This window comes from Ammospiza nelsoni, chromosome 21 (genome assembly GCF_027579445.1).
Source record: "Ammospiza nelsoni isolate bAmmNel1 chromosome 21, bAmmNel1.pri, whole genome shotgun sequence".
Taxonomy (NCBI): Eukaryota; Metazoa; Chordata; class Aves; order Passeriformes; family Passerellidae; genus Ammospiza; species Ammospiza nelsoni.
In genome coordinates, this window is record NC_080653.1 from 9,564,122 (window position 1) to 9,582,877 (window position 18,756).

Genomic DNA, 18,756 nt, shown 5'->3' on the forward strand with positions numbered 1-18,756 from the left:
CATTTTTTTGGATGACATTATTTTGAGGAATAGCACAAAAAGCTCTTAAATGGCCACTCTCATAGATTTAGAGTTTTGCTTTGGCAACTCAAGAATCTGCATTATCTCTAATTAGCAAAATAAGTGCCCCTCCATTTCCCAACTGCTGCACAGCTGAGGTTCTGTGCATGGTAGGAAAACTTGCATTTACAAATACAAAACTGAATAATGAAACTTCACTGAAAGAAATGTCTTTGTGTGCTTTATTTGAGCAGTTCATGGATTTTTGTGTTGGTTTTCAGATGCTGGACAAGTTAAAGGACCGTTGGATGCACACAGGCTTGTGGAGGAACCTGGAGGATGTTAAAACTGTCATTGCAGAGCCCCAGGGAGGGGCCAAAAGTGACTTTGATGAGCTGCTGAAAATCTACTATGATGCAATCAAGTGTAAAGGAGAAAAAGGTACATTTTTCACCATTCAAAAGAGTTGGTGCAGACTCTTAAAGTAAAATTCAAGGTTTAACATTCAACATTCTGCTGTAGATACATAATTAATTACTCCTGTATTATATAGTGTAAAATATTTTGCTGTTTGATGGTCAAAATCAGAATGTTATTGATCAAAGTGGAGTTAATCTCATCCCTCTAACGAGTCCCTGTTTTTACAGCCACTCACCCTTTCCAGCCAGTATTATATTAAATTATATTATATTAACTTTAGTCCTTTAAAAGGTTTTGGTGCAAGTTTCTGTGATCCCAGCTGCTCCCTGGCGTGCTGAGTGTTGCTGTGCTCTTGCAGATGGGGCTCTGCTGATTGCTGTGTGCAGAGGGAAGGTCAGTGAGGGGCTGGATTTCTGTGATGAGAACGCCAGGGCCGTGGTGACCATCGGGATCCCCTTCCCAAACGTCAGGGACCTGCAGGTAGGACCAGCTTCAGGCCTGGCCTGGCTTTATGGCATCTTCCAAACACTGAACATGCACAACACAGACTTTTGTGTCATCTTCCAAACACTGAACATGCACAACACAGACTTTTGTGTCATCTTCCAAACACTAAACATGCACAAAACAGATTTTTGCGTCATCTTCCAAACGCTAAACATGCACAAAATAGATTTCTATGTCATCTTCCAAACACTAAACATGCACAAAATAGATTTCTATGTCATCTGCAAAACACTAAATATGCACAAAGCAGATTTTTGTGTCATCTTCCAAACACTAAACATGCACAAAATAGATTTCTATGTCATCTTCCAAACACTAAAAATGCACAAAATAGATTTCTATGTCATCTGCAAAACACTAAATATGCACAAAGCAGATTTTTGTGTCATCTTCCAAACACTAAACATGCACGAAATAGATTTCTGTCATGTTCAAAACACTAAATATGCACAAAATAGATTTTTGTCATCTTCAAAACACTAAATATTTAGTTTACTAAAATAAAAAACCCACTAGAATAGTTTTTTATGTCATGTTCAAAACACTAAATATGCACAAAAAATAGACTTTTATGTCATCTTCAAAACACTAAATAGGCACAAAATATCTTTTCTCTCTGTTTACCTTTGAACTTCTCTCCGTCCCATTTGACTTCTTTGAGTGACCTTGCACAGGTAAGAGGTGGAGCACTGCTTTAAATAATGCAGGTTATTGCAGAAAATAACAACTTTTAATACAAACTTTTTAATACTGCTTTAAATAAGGCAGGTTATTGCAGAAAACAGGTGGAAAGATAAGGATTGTTTAATTATGTTATTATTTTACAGTATAACTGTGTATGCCTCGCTGCTTGCACTGTCTCACCTTTCTCATCCCATTGCCTTCTTCAATGTAATTATTTCTCCCACTTCAGCACAGAGTGGAACTGGGAACTTTTTCCAAGCCTGTGCTACTTTATTAGCTTGCAGTTTTGAACATGAATTTATGACACAACATAAACTCTTCCTGGATACTGAGGACAGCACTATTTGGAATGTTCAAGCTTCATGTAACTTTAGGCAAAAACTTGTAAGCCCCTTGTAAAAATAGTATTTGGAAGTGGCTGCAGTTAAATAAATCTGAAAGTATTTGTGTTTTTCAGGAGGTGGTGAAAGCAGCATCCTGTTGCAGTGCTGTGTAATTGCCCACCTCAACACTTCCTTCCTTCTGACTTGTCTGACAGGGATGATGTTCCATTAGAGCAGGCACTGCAGAGCTGAAAGGAAAAGAAAGCCAATAAATATAGAAAAGTATTTTTCTAGGCTTTCTGCTTGCTGAAAAAAGATTTATTATTGGGTAACCCAATTCTTTCTGGGGGTCTGTGCCACTGAGTGCTGCCAGTCACTGTCACTGCCCTGTCCTGTGTGCTCCTCTTTGGGACTGCTCTGTGAGGCCAAGAAACAAAGTGATGGATCACAGAATAAATAAATACCAAGAGCAGCTGGATTCTGGTTCTCCCTAATGCCAAATCAAACAAGAAAATCATAGGTTTGCACTTGAAAGGCCAAACAGACTCAGCTTTGGTTTGAGAGATGTGTTCTGAGCTTAAGTGAACAAGCAAAGGCTTCTTTGTTGTCTGAGCATGTGCCTCATTCCAGCCTTGCTGGGAAAAACCACATCCTACAAGGGCCAGGGAGGCTGAGGGCAGCTCCTCCAGTGTGTGCAGAATTCCTTGGAGCTCTCACTCAGCCACAACATTCTTTGTCCTGCTGCAGTATAATGCACTCCACTGTAGTGTAAGAATTCCCATTAAACAGTGCTCAGTCTCTTTCTGCAGTTGGAAATTCTGGGTTTAGGGGCATGTGCTGACAAGGTATTTAGGAAATCCTTTGTTGTATGGCTGGAACTTTGTAATTAATGCCAAATGATTTCCTGAAAATCAATGGGTTTGGGTTCTAAATGATACAAAATTAGGTTGAATGAAATGTGTTATGGGTGAATTATCCACACAGTGGGTTATGGTTTGATTTTACCTTGAGGTCAACCAAAAATTTCAAATAACAGGATCACAGCACTGCAGCCTGTTTCTGATAACTATATTTTAAAAATCAGTGTTCTGTTGAACTATTTTTTAAAATTAGACTGAAGAAAACCTGTAAATTTTTCAGTAGGGCTGGAAACAGTGGCTGCCAAATTGCAACCAGCTCAAGGTCTGAGTGTTTAGAGATGGGAATGCCCAAAGCTCTGCAGTGATCAATTCTGGATGAGAGCAGGGCAGGCACCAGTCTCAGCATGAGATCTGCATGGCAGAGCTGCTTCAGGATGCTGGAAGAAATCGTTTTTATTTTAAATGGCTTCATATTGAACAAGGTTTGTTTTGCTGAAGGTTTAGGGTTATCAGATCCCCAGCAATTCTGGATTAATGCTCATTTTTTTATCAGCTGAACTGCAAGAAGGATAAAGTGAAGGAAGTCACTTTGAAGAGGTGGCTACTTATTAGTGTTTTTGTGAAATATAAAAGAAACTTGGAAGATTAAACATCTTTTTCAGCTCAGGAAAGGAGTTGGAATCCCCAAATGAAACACTTAAATTTAGAGAATAATTACACACATTTGGTTGGTGTTTCCTTGGATTTTGTGGGTGAAGCAGAAAACTGGGCAAAGCCTGGAACTTCTGGGGAGGACCTTGAGTTTCCAGCAGCCATAAAATTCAAACCAGAGTGGCACAGGCCAGGCTGGGTTGGACAGAAAATGGAGAATCTGTGGCTCTCCCACAGCAATGGGTGCCCAGCAGAGGTATCAGAGGAGGAAACTGATAAGATGATTGATAATGACATTCCTTTAAAAACAGGAAATGCAAGTGATTACCAATTCCCTTGGAACAGCCATGAATTCTATGCTCCTGGGATTGGTTTAAATCACTAAAAATTCTGGGCTTCTACATGAAAAAAGGCTTGAATGTCTGCATTTTGGGTTAATAAAAGTCCTCTTAAGCCTCAATTCCATAACCCCTTACTCCTTACAGAGCTTTTTCTTGGTGAGTGATCCCTTTAATGCTCCCAGCCCTGAGCACAGGCAGCAGGGTTTGTGGGACTGCACCCTTGGAGAGCAATAATTCATCTTGGCACTTTGATGTTGGCTCATCTCCACTAATATGACTTGTCTGTGATCAACCTGCTTTCTAAATATGTTTTATGATTTGTAACTTGATTGAGCTGTAATATTAAGGAACATAAATAATGTGACAGCAAGAGATGGATAATCCTACAGATGTGTTATCTGATGCTAACATACTGTTAATTAACTTCTCTTAGATATTTTGAAGTGTAGCATTTTGGGTCCAGACATCAATCTTGGGCAAGAGACTCATTGTCAAGTGTGATGAATAATATCCAATTTTAGTTTTTCCATATGTTTGTGCTGAGTATATACCACAAATCCTGGTATTAAATGGCAAACACTGGAATTCCCTAAGAAACTGTGTGCTTTTATAAGGTACAGTAATTTCTGTGGAGGCTTTAAAGATAATAATTTAGTTTCAATTCAACATTTTTAGGCATATTGTATCTTAGGTTCACTGCTTTTGACAAAGAGAAGAGTCTAAAACACTTTGTCAGGGTTAGGGAGAAAGAAATGATTCAGGCTCAGACCTGATTATAAACAAAACTGATTGAAGCAAGAGGCCAACCCCTAATTCTGTGTTATTGCAAAGGGTTTCATATTGCTGAAGAATCAGGTTGCTAAAACAAAATAATATAAAAGAAAATGTTCAAGGATTGCTCAAAGCTCTGGTGCTCTCAATGGTAGAGTTTGGCTCCAGTAAAGCAGGAAAATTTATTTCAGAGCCAAAAATGACTTCTTGGCTGTGACCAGGATTTCCTCTGCCTACCTCTGGGACCTGAAAGTAGAGGTAGGAAAATCTGATTTTGGAGCCAAGTGTGACTTGTTTAGTTCAAGTCATAATTTACTGTTCTTCCCTTGGGGAGCTGAAAAGAAAGAGAAATGTTGAGAATGGGCAGCTCTGAAGTGCAGAGTGCCCTGCCCAGGGAGCTTTGCTGCACTTCCACCTCTCCAGATGCTTTTGATCCTGCTGCAGGAGAGGGAATTCATCATGGAGCAGGCAGCAGAACTTGACCAAAACACAGCAGAAAATGCAGAAAATCAAATTCTTTCACTTCAGCAGAGGCCAATAAACTCACTGGGGCTGGGAGCTGGGAGCAGTGGCACTGCTGGAGTTTGGCTTTTATGGGAATTATTTCCCCTGGCTGCCATGGGGGGGATTTCTCCTTTATTCTTACACCAAGGAAATCATCACTTCAATTACAATTTTCTGGCCTTTATGTAACTTAATGATACAAACATTTTGCAGTTCTTTGGCTGAAGTTTCCACTTCTCCTGTCTCAAATTGAGGTATTTCTCAACAAATTGAGATATTTTTATCATTTCAGAATAATGATGTGTTTCAATATTGAATTTCTAGTTGTTGTAGCAGTTTTTAAGCCTGTATGTTTTGTGTCCCTTGAAAGGAGAAAGAATCTTGTGCTATGTAAGTGATTGCTGGAAAAATTAAATTCTTATTTACCGTATTCTAGGAAAAGCAAGATTTCTAAGAAAATTATTGTTATTTTAACATTTAATTTAAATTATTATTATGCTTAACCAGAGTTGGGAAGCATCCCTTGCACTGTATTATTGTGCCATTTTTCTATCTCTAGTTTTGATTATATCCCCATTCACACTGCACTGTTCAATCCCAATATGTTTCCATGTTCCCTGTGAGACAGAGCAAGTCTGGAATGATTCCTTTTTTATTCAGTGTTATCCAAGGAAGGCAGTTTTGGTAAGTGCACACAGAAATGTTCAGGCAGAACAGGTCACCTGAGCAATTTCTGTGTGGCAGCATCCTGATGATAATTGAGCAGTACAAATATTGATCGTGTCTCATTGGCAGTTTGGGGGCTTTTATGAGGAAATGCAGTATTTATATGTGAAAATAAAAGGGTTATATTCATGTCTAGTGACCTTATTTAGTTCAAAGAACTCGTTAGAATGACCTTAATAAATTATTGTAATAGGCAGGATCTAGTTTGGTAAAATTCAGCTAATAAAAATTTGCTTATTTAATATTATTTATATATTAACACTGCACTTGGAATGTTTGGAGCATTCAAAGATAAAATCCTGCCATAATATCTTTCTCCTGTGGGTTCAGAAATGGGAATTTTGTGTTTAGACATGGCTGGGAGGAGTGGGGAGTTTGAAGCTTGTTCTGTGACTCAGCCAGGCCTTTCCCTGTGCATTATTTGTGTTAAACCCCCAGCCCTCGTTGCTGCTGTTGAAGTGAGTGAAGTGCTGCCCTGTTCAGTGCTGCTTCTATTGAAGAATTTTCAGATGTAAAAGAAAAGAAATGGCTTTTCATGTTTTAACTTTCCTGCACTCACAAACTTTTATGGTTCCTTGGCATTGGTCAGGAGGAAAGTAGATGGCAAGTGTTCCTGCAAAATTCTAATTATTGCTGTTTCAGGTGAAAGAGAGACTCTCAGTGGACACAGGAGATTTTTAGGACGGGAGATTTGCTTAAAAAACATTTTTATGTCTTTTTTGGGATGGAAGCAGGGAGTGACCACCTGGTATTTTCTCTGCTTGTTTGTTTTTTAAGACGTGGGGAATTAGAGATGTTAAACATGAATGTAACTTGAAAAAGTTTTTTGGATGATGTGAGCAATGTCTTTGCTTTCATTACAATTTTTCCTCTCATAAAACCAGAGAAACAAGTTAGTGGAATGGCAGAAAATGTTTTTATCCATTTTCTGGTTTTTCTTTCCATGGAGGAGAGTGCTGGAGAGGGAAGGGCAGGAGCTGATCCAGGTGTGGCTGTGCCACCTCCACCTGCCCATGCAGGGACACAGCCCCAGCTCTGTTGGCCTTTTCCTGCTCTTTTCTCTTCCTTCACCCACCAGAGCAAGCACTTGGGGATGTTTGTGATGTCCTGTCAAAGAACAGGCCTGACTTGTTAAACAAAGCAAATAGTAAACTGTTACTTGTATTTGTTCTTAAAAAGCAAAGTTTGCATTTGGTTCAGTGAAGTAATGCATTAAAATAACCCTCAAAACTTTGCCAGGTGAAGTAAAACCAAGCACAGATCATGTTGCTGAGTTAAATTACACAAAATAAACAAATGGGCTTAGCCCATTCAGCCTTCATGTCGTGGTACTGGCACTGATAAATCAGTTTACAGTGTCCTGATTGATTTTTCTTTAGAAATAATTAGTCCATCATAGATTGGTATTTGTGCACCTGGCTTTAAGTACTGTTGTGTATTCTGAATAAACCTGGTTCAGCCTGCTGTGTTGCTCCAAGGCTGCAGGTTCTGTGTGAATTTGCAGATTATTTTGGGGGTCAAAACCAAGCTGTAGTTTTTGAGTTCTCAGCTTTGTGCTGTGAACTAACTCATATAATCCATGGTCACCACAGTATAAATCCATTTATATCCTGAATAAGTCTGAGTTTCTTCACATGAAGGAATATCACCACAGGTAACTTATTTTAACATCTAATGTAGCAAATGTCATTTAATGTTGTTGTAAATGGATAAATCATTTTACAGTATCCTGATTGATTTTTCTCTAGAAATAATTAGTCCATAATTAGTCCATCATAGATTGGTATTTGTATACCTTACTGTTAAATACTGTTTGTGTATTCTGAATAAACCTGGTTCAGCCTGGTGTGTTGCTCCAAGGCTGCAGGTTGTGTGTGGATTTTTGGGGTCAAAACCAAGCTGTAGTTTTGGGGGTCCAAGGTTATTTTGGGGGTCAAAACCAAGCTGTAGTTTTAGGGGTCCAAGGTTATTTTGGGATCAAAACCAAGCTGTAGTTTTGGGGGTCCAAGGTTATTTTGGGAGTCCAAAACGAGCTGTAGTTTTTGAGTTGCTCTTCTCAGCTTTGTGCTGTGAACTAACTCATATAATCCGTGGTCACCACAGTATAAATCCATTTATATCCTGAATAAGTCTGAGTTTCTTCACATGAAGGAATATCACCACAGGTAACTTATTTTAACATCTAATGTAGCAAATGTCATTTAATGTTGTTGTAAATGGATAAATCATTTTACAGTATCCTGATTGATTTTTCTCTAGAAATAATTAGTCCATAATTAGTCCATCATAGATTGGTATTTGTATACCTTACTGTTAAATACTGTTTGTGTATTCTGAATAAACCTGGTTCAGCCTGGTGTGTTGCTCCAAGGCTGCAGGTTGTGTGTGGATTTTTGGGGTCAAAACCAAGCTGTAGTTTTGGGGATCCAAGGTTATTTTGGGGGTCAAAACCAAGCTGTATTTTTGGGGGTCCAAGGTTATTTTGGGAGTCAAAACCAAGCTGTAGTTTTGGGGATCCAAGGTTATTTTGGGAGTCCAAAACGAGCTGTAGTTTTTGAGTTGCTCTTCTCGGCTTTGTGCTGTGAACTAACTCATATAATCCGTGGTCACCACAGTATAAATCCATTTATATCCTGAATAAGTCTGAATTTCTTCATGTGAAGGAATATCACCACAGGTAACTTAAAATCTAACGTATCAAATGTCATTTAATATTGTTGTCATTGGAGAAAAACCTCCATCGCTAATTCTGTTTGAAAAATCCACTTGAGCTGTAGCACAAACTGCCTCCGAGTATCTTTCCAATCCTTAAAAAAACCAGAATTGTTCATGGCATTTATCATTTTTCGCTGCTGTTTCCCAGCTGCCGTGGCAGAGTGAAGGATGTCAGGGTAATGAAGCCTTGGAGCAGGAGGGGTGTGCAGGTGGACGGGGAGCTGGCAGTGAGCGTGGCTGTGCCCGTGACCTCCCACACAGATCAAAGCTAATCTGGGTGACAGCTACAGCATGGCACAGCTTGCCAGGGGCCTTGTGCAGCTCTTTGTCTGCAAATCCTGCCCCAGAGCTGGGAGGATGTTTTTAAGGATGAACAGGTAAAAGTAAAAGGCTGTCTTTTGACATTTTAACTAATCCCTTCTAGCCTGTGCTTTCCTGCACGTTGTGCAGATTTGCTAGCAGGAGGCACTGCCTTTTTCACATATGTAACATGTCAGCTTGAATCTGGCCTGGAATTGATGGGGGGGAATGCAGCAGGTCCACAATGAAATAGATTCTGATTGCATGGAAATGACAGGCCCTGGCCTTTTACCTGCACAGCCTCCCCCTGATGGGGGGGTTCCCAGGGGTCTGAGGATGAGGGAAGAGATGAGGATCTGACTCCGTGTTTCAGAAGGCTGATTTGTTATTGCATGATATATATTACATTAAAACTATACTAAAAGAATAGAAGAAAGGATTTCATCAGAAGGCTGGTTAAGAATAGAAAAAGAAAGAATCATAACAAAAGCTTGTGTCCTGGACAGAGAGTCTGAGCCAGGTGACTGTGATTGGCCATTAATTAGAAACATCCACATGAGACCAATCACAGATGCACCTGTTGCATTCCACAGCAGCAGATAATCAATGTTTACATTTTGTTCCTGAGGCCTCTCAGCTTCTCAGGAGGAAAAATCCTAAGGGAAGAATTGTTCATAAAATGTGTCTGTGACATCCCCCTGCACACTGAGCTCCCATCTCTGCTGAGGCAGGAGCTCTGCAGGCACAAAACACAATGCTGCTTTTCTGGTAACTCTTTTAAAATTAATAGAAGGAAGTTTTGGAGATATGTTACACCATTAGAGCAAGGGATTGGGGTTAAACCCCCCCAAACTAATGGGGTTTTATATTAAAAATTGGGGTTTATATCATTTGAGCAATGAGATGTCTTTGGTGTGCATACTAGCAGTAAACTTGATAACACTGACACGTATTAGGAGAATGTGGAAATACTGTATTTAATTTAGATGATCTGACTGGTTTGCTTTTTTTGCTACTTCGGTGAATTTATGCAGGTATTTAAAAATAATGTCATTTTTCACATAAGACACAGGAGCAGTTATCACAACACTGCTTGCACAGGCTACTGGCAAAGTGAGGGGCTGGTAAACCTCCACTGGTTCCAAATGGCCAAAATCTTACTGGTAACACAGTTCTCCCAAAAAATAAATTGTTATAAAACTGACCAGGACTAGAAGGCAGATGCAAAACACACACAGGAGAATATTGTCAATGGTTATGTTTTAAAGGCTTCAGTGAACTTTTCCATCATCATTCCTCATTTCCAGAGGTGAGCAGTACCCTTTTCCTTCTCCAGCTAGTATTTCAGTTTGTAGAAATGCACAGATAAAGCCAAGTTCCTTTTTAAGGAATGGTTTAATGTTCATAGACCATTCAGAAGAAATCATCTTCTCTTTGGAAAATTAAAAAGGAAACCTCACATGCCAGTCAGTAAATTCTGAGTGACTGGAACAAATATTAAATCTGTGAAATCAAACTGAATTTACTTTCTGGCTGTAAAGATTGAATTTGTAAATTTGACAGGCAATTTAAAGGGCATAAGTACATAAAATAAAATTTCTTATCCAAATGCAACTTGAAAGTTACCTGTCAGAAGAGGTTAGAAGTCTGCTGGTTTCTCTCCTGAAGCGTGTCCTTTCACTTGTCAGTTCAGAAAGGTTAATACTGCACAAAAGAGCAGCAGAAAGACCCTTTTTGGGGTATTTTTATGCTTGTTTAAAAAAATAATAATTCATTTCCCCTGGCTGAATAATAATAATAAAACCTTTGATATAAATAATGTTCTAATGCAAATTGTTCCAGTTCACACCAGGCTTTGTGTGTGGTTATACTGATTGGGAAGGGATTTCTTGGGCAGTTCATTCCAGGTTCTGAAGCATCAGGGATGAGTTTTAAAAAGGGGAACATGTTTTTCCCTGCCTGATCTCCCATGCTCTGCAGTGAAACATTTCCAGACCTCAGGAGCTGATGCCAAACTGGAATTTTGCTTGGTGTCACTGAGTGCTGCTCCTTGGCAGAGCCCCTCTGTCCCCAGAGCTTTTTGCAGCTCTGTTGAGGAGGAAAAGTTGAATTTGCTGAACCCTCATGGGGAAAGCAGGGTCTGGTCCCAGCTGGGGATGAGGAGTGGCTTTGGTGACAAGGGAGAGCTCCAGTGGGGAATTCTTTGTGGAAGAGCCAATAAATCTGGGCTTTGGAGTCTGTACCTGTCCCTGGTTTGGGGTTTTTCACCTGTCTGAACAGTTTATCCTCCTCTCACTGGCTCAGGGCTTTGGATGAGTGTGTGGTGCTCATGTCAATACATTGAAATTATTGGAACAGATCACAGCTGAGGGCAATTTCAGAAGCCAGAATTGGTTAGTGTACAGAATTTAGAGTTGAAACACTGAAGCACAGTTTATATATTCTCTGATTTAATCACTGTTTGCTTGTTTTCCCCTTTTAGAATATCTCCTTTTCAACAGCATTAACAAACCAAATATTTTATGGTTTCCTCCTTAGGTTGAATTAAAGAGGAAGTACAATGACCAGCACAAAAGTACAAGAGGCCTTTTATCAGGGAGTCAGTGGTATGAAATCCAAGCTTACAGAGCTCTCAACCAAGCCCTGGGAAGGTGAGATAAACATAACTAAAACTATAGAAATTTGTAGAACTTTTTTTTTAGGGAGATCTTTAAGGATTTATTCCCCACTTTTAGCACAAAGGGGTAAGTAAGGCCAAAGCTCTCATATTGCAAATTTTGTCTCTTGAGCTGCTCTGTGCTGACAGTTCTCTGCTTTTCAGCCTGTTGTGCATTGTTATAATTCAGATTTTATTTTACATTCAGAACCCACTTCAATTTTGTTGACGTTTGATTGCTCATAGTCAAGATATACAGGAAAAAAAAAAAGCACAAGCAGAGACAAATATTTTCTGAGCTTTAAAGCAAATGAGGATCTGCAGGACTTTTCCAATGCACTAATTGTTCACACTCTCAGTGGGCTCAGGAAATTGTTTGATATTTTGCCTACAAGTATTTTTGAAAGGGAGAAATAGCAGTGGGGTTTTTCAGACCTTTGCAAAAGGTCAATTCAATTATTGTGCTCACTGATCTCCTCCCAGATTTAGAAGAAGTGGTACAGCTTCCATTTCCTAGATGGAAAAATTCCCCCAAATGTCATTAACAAGGTAGAATTAATTCATCCTCCTTCAACAAAATTTATCACATAAATAAAGATTAGAGCTGTCATCCATATCTGTTGTAGGTGCATCTGTCATGGCTACAGAGGCACAGAAACATCAGCTGGAAAACTCCTCTGATTTGAATTAGTCCTAATGCAAATGTGATGACATAAATGAAGGCTTAGAGAGAAAATTGAGAGAAATTGTAACATTAGGAAATCTCCTTGTGTATTCTTGTTGTTACAGGCCTGATTTCTTAAATTCCTCTTTGGAATCAAAGAGCATTAATTAAATAGGTAAAGAAAGCTCTCAGTTGTGGAATAAATCAGCTTGAACTTAAATCAAGTTTTAGTGACAGTTACTTATTGTTTAATTTATTATTTGGGTGGTCTAAAATGGAGAAAATAGGCTTCCATTCTGACATAAAGGTACAAATTCCTTATCAAACCATGAGCCAAAGCCCTTGCTAACCTGAGGTGTGGGGAAGGATTTTGATAAAACCAGAACATTCCGTACAGGAAGCTCTGTAATGTTTACACTGCCCAGTTGAGAGTGGAAAATAAATTATGTGGTTTGATTGGCTGTGGAATATTTCTGTGGTTTATTTTTAATTTAGCTGTTTCCATGTACATTCAGCAGCTGAAGGAATATGAAGCTTCCATGACATCCATAACAATTTTTGGTGCATCCACTAGCAGATCATTCCTGTATAACTTTGCATATTCCAGCTGACTCAGAGCAATTCCTTTTTCCCAATTCCCACAGATTTTTGCTGTGTGCTCTCTAATTACATAAATCCTCTTTTTCCCCCCTCACTTTTAGGTGTATAAGGCACAGGAATGACTGGGGGGCTCTTATTTTGGTTGACGACCGCTTCAGGAGGAACCCCAATAAATACATAACTGGTAAGAGGTAAAAATCTTCTGGGGAAACTCCTAATATAGAAAAATACTGAAAACTCTGAATTACAGAAATGTGGCTGTACAAATACAGGTGATAGGAAGGGTCAGAATGTGCCCCAGCCATGGAACAGACATTGAACTGCTGAATATTCATTATACAACAAGGGATTGCTGTTTGTAGTTTTATACTGGGTAGAAGTAAATGCAGGTGAAGTAAAACAGATGCTGCACGCAACCTTTAAAAAAATAAAAAGTAGAAAATAAAGTGCTTAGGAATGTGTTTTCAGCTTTGGTCCTGCCCTTTTTGCTGGGCAGAGCTGAGCTCAGCAGCCCATGCTGGGCTTAGTCAGCAGGTGGAGCTCAGCTGCTGCAGTTGAGTCCTGCTCCTTCTCGATGTACTAAAACTACATTGAAATTATTGAAGGAAGCACTAGAAATTCATGTAGGAGCACAAATAATCCAGATGCTCAACGCTTGGTAAGATTTCTTTCTCTAAAAAGTAAAACTTCACAAAAGAGTGAAATTCTCTCTTGTTGTGGGTTTGGGCTTTTTTGTTTTGTTTTGTTTTTTAATTGATACACAAAGAATATTTGAATGGGTTCAAAAACACTTTCTAAAATCGAGGCAGTCAGTTTTTACTGACTCCTGTGTGCTCCAATATAATCTAAAAAGCTGTTATGCTCAAGACATCTGATATTTAATATTTTGATTATTTTGATAGGAGCAGGTTATAATAAAACCTGTGGTTGTAGAACGGTTGTGATTCTTTGAGTTACTGTTACTTAATCTAGCACAAAGTTGTAAAAAGCTTGATTATATTCAAATTTTTATCAGACCCTGTTAATATGATAATAAATAGCTGCACTCTGTGTAAGCCACTTTTAAATAATTCATGGTAACAAGCAGAATGAACAGCCAGGCAAAAAAGAAAAATAAAGATGTTTGTGCAAGGCAGCAGTTTGAGCCTAAAAAGAAGACTAGTGAAGAAGGAATAGGCTTTTAATAGAAAAAGAAGGATATTTTTAGTTTGCTTATCAGAATACTGCCATTGAATAAATCAAATTCACAGCCCTGGAAAGGAGCAATTGTTGTAGCTTCATGAGCAAATTCTTGAAATCTCTGAGGCTCTACCTACACAAATACACTTGCACTCTTAGGGTATCATTGTAACAGGTCCCTGGCCAGGTAATAATTAGCAGAGACTCCATGTATTACAGAAGGTTGAGCAATAATTAGCATAGACTCTGTGTATGAAGGTTGATCAATAATTGGCATAGATTCCAATGAATTATGTGGTTTGATTGCCTGTTGAATATTAGTGTGCTTTATTTTATATATTACAGAAGGTTGATCAATAATTCTTTATTAAGAAACCCATTGTTTGTTTCTAGACTGTTAGATGCACATGGACCTCATTGGTCCTTTACTTCAAACACATCACCACTGGCTAATTAATGAAGCACCCTTTGATGAACACATCTCCACAGCACATGGCATATGTTCACAGCACCAGGTGTTAACAGCAGGTTCAGATAAGAATTGTTCCTCATCCTTTCCTGTGAGCCTCTCCCAGAAGCACTGTGAGAAACACTGCCTGGGAAATCGTGTTTGTGGCCAGAGAGCTGCTCCACTTTGGGGTGCTGTTTGGGGCTGGGAAATGCCTGGACAGGTGCTGATATTTTGGAGTAAGGAGTTGATATTTTGGGGTGCTGTTATTTTGGAGCAAGGTGCTGATAGTTTGGAGTAAGGCGCTGATATTTTGGATATGTCGTTATTTTGGAGTAAGGTGCTGATATTTATTTTGGAGAAGGTGCTGTTGTTGTGGAGTAAGGTGCTGTTATTTTGGATATATCGTTATTTTGGAGTAAGGTGCTGATATTTATTTTGGAGAAGGTGCTGTTATTGTGGAGTAAGGTGCTGTTATTTTGGAGTACGGTGCTGACATTTTGTAGTAAGGAGTTGATATTTGGGAGTCAGGTGCTGATAGTTTTGGTGTCAGGTGCTGATATTTTAGAATTGTTGATATTTTGGAGCAAGTTGTTGATATTGTGGAGTAAGGTGCTGATATTTTGGAATTGTTGATATTTTGGAATAAGGTGCTGATATTTGAAAGTTGATGATATTTTGGAGTAAGTTGTTGATATTGTGGAGTAAGTTGTTGATGTTTTGGAGTAAGGTGCTGATATTGTGGAGTAAGGTGCTGATATTTTGGATATGTTGTTATTTTGGCGTAAGGTGCTGTTATTTTGGAGCAAGGTGCTGTTATTTTTAAGTTTTTGATATTTTGGAGTAAGTTGTTGATATTTTGGAGCAAGATGCTGTTATTTTGGATATGTTGTTACTTTGGAGTGAGGCGTTGATGTTTTGAAGTTGTTGATATTTTGGGGAGTAACGAGTTGATATTTTGGTGTAAGGTGTTGATATTTTGGAGCAAGGTACTGTTATTTTGAAGTAAGGAGTTGATATTTTGGGGAGTAAGGAGTTGATATTTCGGTGTAGGGGGCTGTTATTTTGGTGTAAGATGCTGATACTTTGCACTGAGGTGTTTGTGCCCCCAGGGCTGTCCAAGTGGATCCGGCAGCAGGTGCAGCACCACGGCTCCTTCGGCAGCGCCCTGCGCTCCCTGCGCGCCTTCGCCCTCCGCAACCAGAGCCATGGGCAGCCCTGCTCAGAGCCCAGCTCTGAGCTCCCTGCACAGCCCTGCCACCTCTCCCAGGGCTCCCCACAGGAGAACAGCACTCCTCTGTCCCCTGATGTTCCTGCCACAAGTCAGGAGCAGAATTTGGACCCAGAAGTTCATTTTACTGCAACCGTCGGCTCAGTTCATCCCACAGCATGGGATCAGCCAAGTGACAGCATGGCAGCAGTCAAACAAAGTATGTTCATTTCTGCTGGCGGTTTCAAATGGGGACTTGAATCTTTTCTGGAGGAAACAAATGGTTTTTTAAAATTACAGAAGTGCTATAGTGGAAAATGATAATTATTCACAAATGTGGAGGAGCTGTGCTCAACAGACTGAAATTAATTCTTGTTCCATCTGGTTGTCTTAAAAGAGTAATCTTTGATAAGTTTATAGTACAATCAAAAATGGTTTCATTTTAATTTCTTTTTCCATTGAGCACTGTGAAGATAATTTAAAATATATTTGAAACACATCAAGATTGGCATTAGTGCAAGTTGAGCCCTCGTTCAAGCTACATCTGTTGTTTGGGCATTGCTGTGAGACACCTTGCATGTGATCTCCTCTGGTTCCAGCTCCACAAGTAAAATCCATCCCTAAATTTTAGGAAAGGTTCTGATTTCATTTCAATCAAGAACGAGCACAATAACAAAGATTACAAATTTCAATCCAGTCATACTCTACCTTTATGTGCCTGTTAATCTATTTATTTAATTAAGACAATTCATGGACAAGGATAGTTATAACATCTGGGCTTTTGTTTGTATTATTTTTTTTAATGAATGTTGTAAAATCACTGTAAACCTTCTGAAACAGTGGTAATTCTGATGTGCTAAACATGCTGTAAATCAGATGCAATTAATTTATGTTTTGTGATTTGTCACAGGTGAGCAGAAAGTTGATGTAGAGAGCCATTCCCACTACGTAAAACAGAGCAGGACACACATGGACTGCCCCCCCAAAATGGCAGCAATCCAAGCAGAGAGAGAAGAAATGAATGGTTGGAGCAGTGCTGATGGTGTGGAGGAGAAATGCTGCCCTGAGCCTCTGACTTCAACTCCTGCAGCCCAGAACTGCAGGGCCACAGGGAGCAGCAGCCAGCAGTGTGTGGACGGGCCCAGGGGCCTTATTGATCATCCCAATCCATGCCAATCAGCATTAATTGCAGAGCACAGACCCAGTGCAGCAGAATCATGTTTGGAAACAAGCCATGTTTCAGTTCAGAGTGCTCTGGCCCCAGGTGCTGAAGGCCATCCTGGAGCTGAGCCCTGCAGGGAGCTCCCTCCAGCAGCAGGGAGAGCTGAGCCTTCAGCATTAGACGGGGATGAGGATGAGGATGAGAGCATTTACTTCACCCCAGAACTGTATGATGATGCAGACCCAGAGGAGCAGAGAACTGAGCCCCCAGTGCCAGCCTGTCCCAGCACTGGGATTTGGGGGGAATGTGGGAACCCCACAGGCCCTGCTGGTCCTGTTTCCAGCAGCACCTCAAAAACACAGAACGGGGCTGGAACAGCTGGGGCTGGCAGGAGCCCCCATGGCAGCATGGAGGGTGTGAGGAGCAGGGACAGCACAGCTGGGGCTGCAGGAGCACAGCAGGGAGCAGCTCAGGACACGAACACCCCAAAAAGGAAAATCAGCCTCTCCAGATCCAGAAATAAAGGTGTGTCCTCCTCTCTGCTGGGCAGTGGTGGCGCCTGGTGACAGCTCCTGTGGGGATTGGGGTGAGCAGCCCTCAAAACACCACGGGGCAGCTGCACCTTCCTTGTCCTCATGGAACAGAAGCTTCCCTCAGGCTCCATTCCTCATTTTATCTTGGGGGTTTTCTCTGGGGGAGGTTTGCCATCTGCAGTTTTCTAGAGATAGGATGAAGTTTCCTCATCCTGACTTCATGGCTGGAGAACATCATGTCTGGAAATTCTGAATAGAAACCCAAGTAGGATCTGACCTGAAATTATTGATTTATCCATTACAGATTTAATTATTCCATCATTAAATACAGTCAAATAATTGGGGTTTTCTTCAGAAAGCCAAACACCCATGTAACCAAATTAGGTTTTCTGCATTTGTTAGATTGGGGTTTTTTAGTAAAACATGAAGAACAGCATCTTTGCAGATCAGGTCATAGACAGATTGAGCCTAAATACCAAAACAGGTTTATTTTCCAGTTCTTTGATTCCTTCCAATTTCTTTCATCAAAATGTCCAGCAGGAGCTGTGCACATTTTGATATTTGATGAAGATGAGAAGCTTCTTCAGAGAAAAATTTGAGATTTCTTTAAGTTTTCCTTTTGTGAGAGGATCTCATTTCTGTTGCTTGGATTCTGTGTTTATTCATGTCAAAACCTGTTCTAATTTGTATGTCCTACAAGCACTTTTTACATGTAACATATAAATTGTAAATTGTACACAAAGGTCTTGAATCTTGCCCACTCTATTTTTTATTTTTTTTTTTGTATTTTAATGTTTCTTTCATTTTCTGCAATGAAAAGAGCCAGGATTTTTCTGTAATAAAACATAATGACTTTTTAAGAAAATATTCTTCATTGCCATCCTACATTGATATGAAGATGCAGGATTTTTGCCATCTAAAGATTGGTTCATATGTGTTGATACTTTTTGTTTGAGAGTAGAAATGAAATTATTAACTGGTCCTTTTCCATAGAAATTCATCTAAATAACATTTTGAGTCCATCCCTACAGAGCTGCGAACATGCTCAGATCAACAGGATTTAAATTGTGTCTTTATAAAATAAATTCATCTTTATGAAATTGGACAGTTTGCAAGAATGGGAAGAACACTAGAATTTCTACAACTGGCAGTATTTGGCATAAGGCTTTTAGTTCAATTTTTGCAATATTGATGACCAAGTTTCCTTGAATTTCAGTCCTGGATTTCACTGACAGGTTTGGTTTAGTTAATAGGGCAGAAATTCCAGTATTGAAAACCTCTGACACATCTAAAGAGAAATATTCCTCATTTCTGTTGAAATAATGCTGAAGTTCCTGTTGGTATCAGTATTGGAAACCTCTGACACATCTACAGAGAAATATTCTTCATTTCTATTGAAATAATGCTGAAGTTCCTGTTGGTATCAGTATTGGAAACCTCTGACACATCTACAGAGAAATATTTTTCATTTCTGTTGAAATAATGCTGAAGTTCCTGTTGGT

The 18,756-nt window shown here is 39.6% G+C and overlaps 1 protein-coding gene across 1 annotated transcript in view; it reads left to right on the forward strand.

Annotated features, from left to right (window-relative positions):
* Positions 1-18,119, forward strand: part of BRIP1 (BRCA1 interacting helicase 1) — a 49,204-nt gene extending 31,085 nt beyond the window's left edge. Inside the window, exons 15-20 of the mRNA XM_059486982.1 lie at positions 282-441; positions 779-900; positions 11,341-11,453; positions 12,824-12,906; positions 15,462-15,779; positions 16,470-18,119. Of these exons, the coding sequence (XP_059342965.1) occupies positions 282-441; positions 779-900; positions 11,341-11,453; positions 12,824-12,906; positions 15,462-15,779; positions 16,470-17,287 (1,614 nt within the window). The 3' untranslated portion in view covers positions 17,288-18,119. The remainder of the gene's footprint in view (positions 1-281; positions 442-778; positions 901-11,340; positions 11,454-12,823; positions 12,907-15,461; positions 15,780-16,469) is intronic.
* Positions 18,120-18,756: the final 637 nt, after the last annotated feature.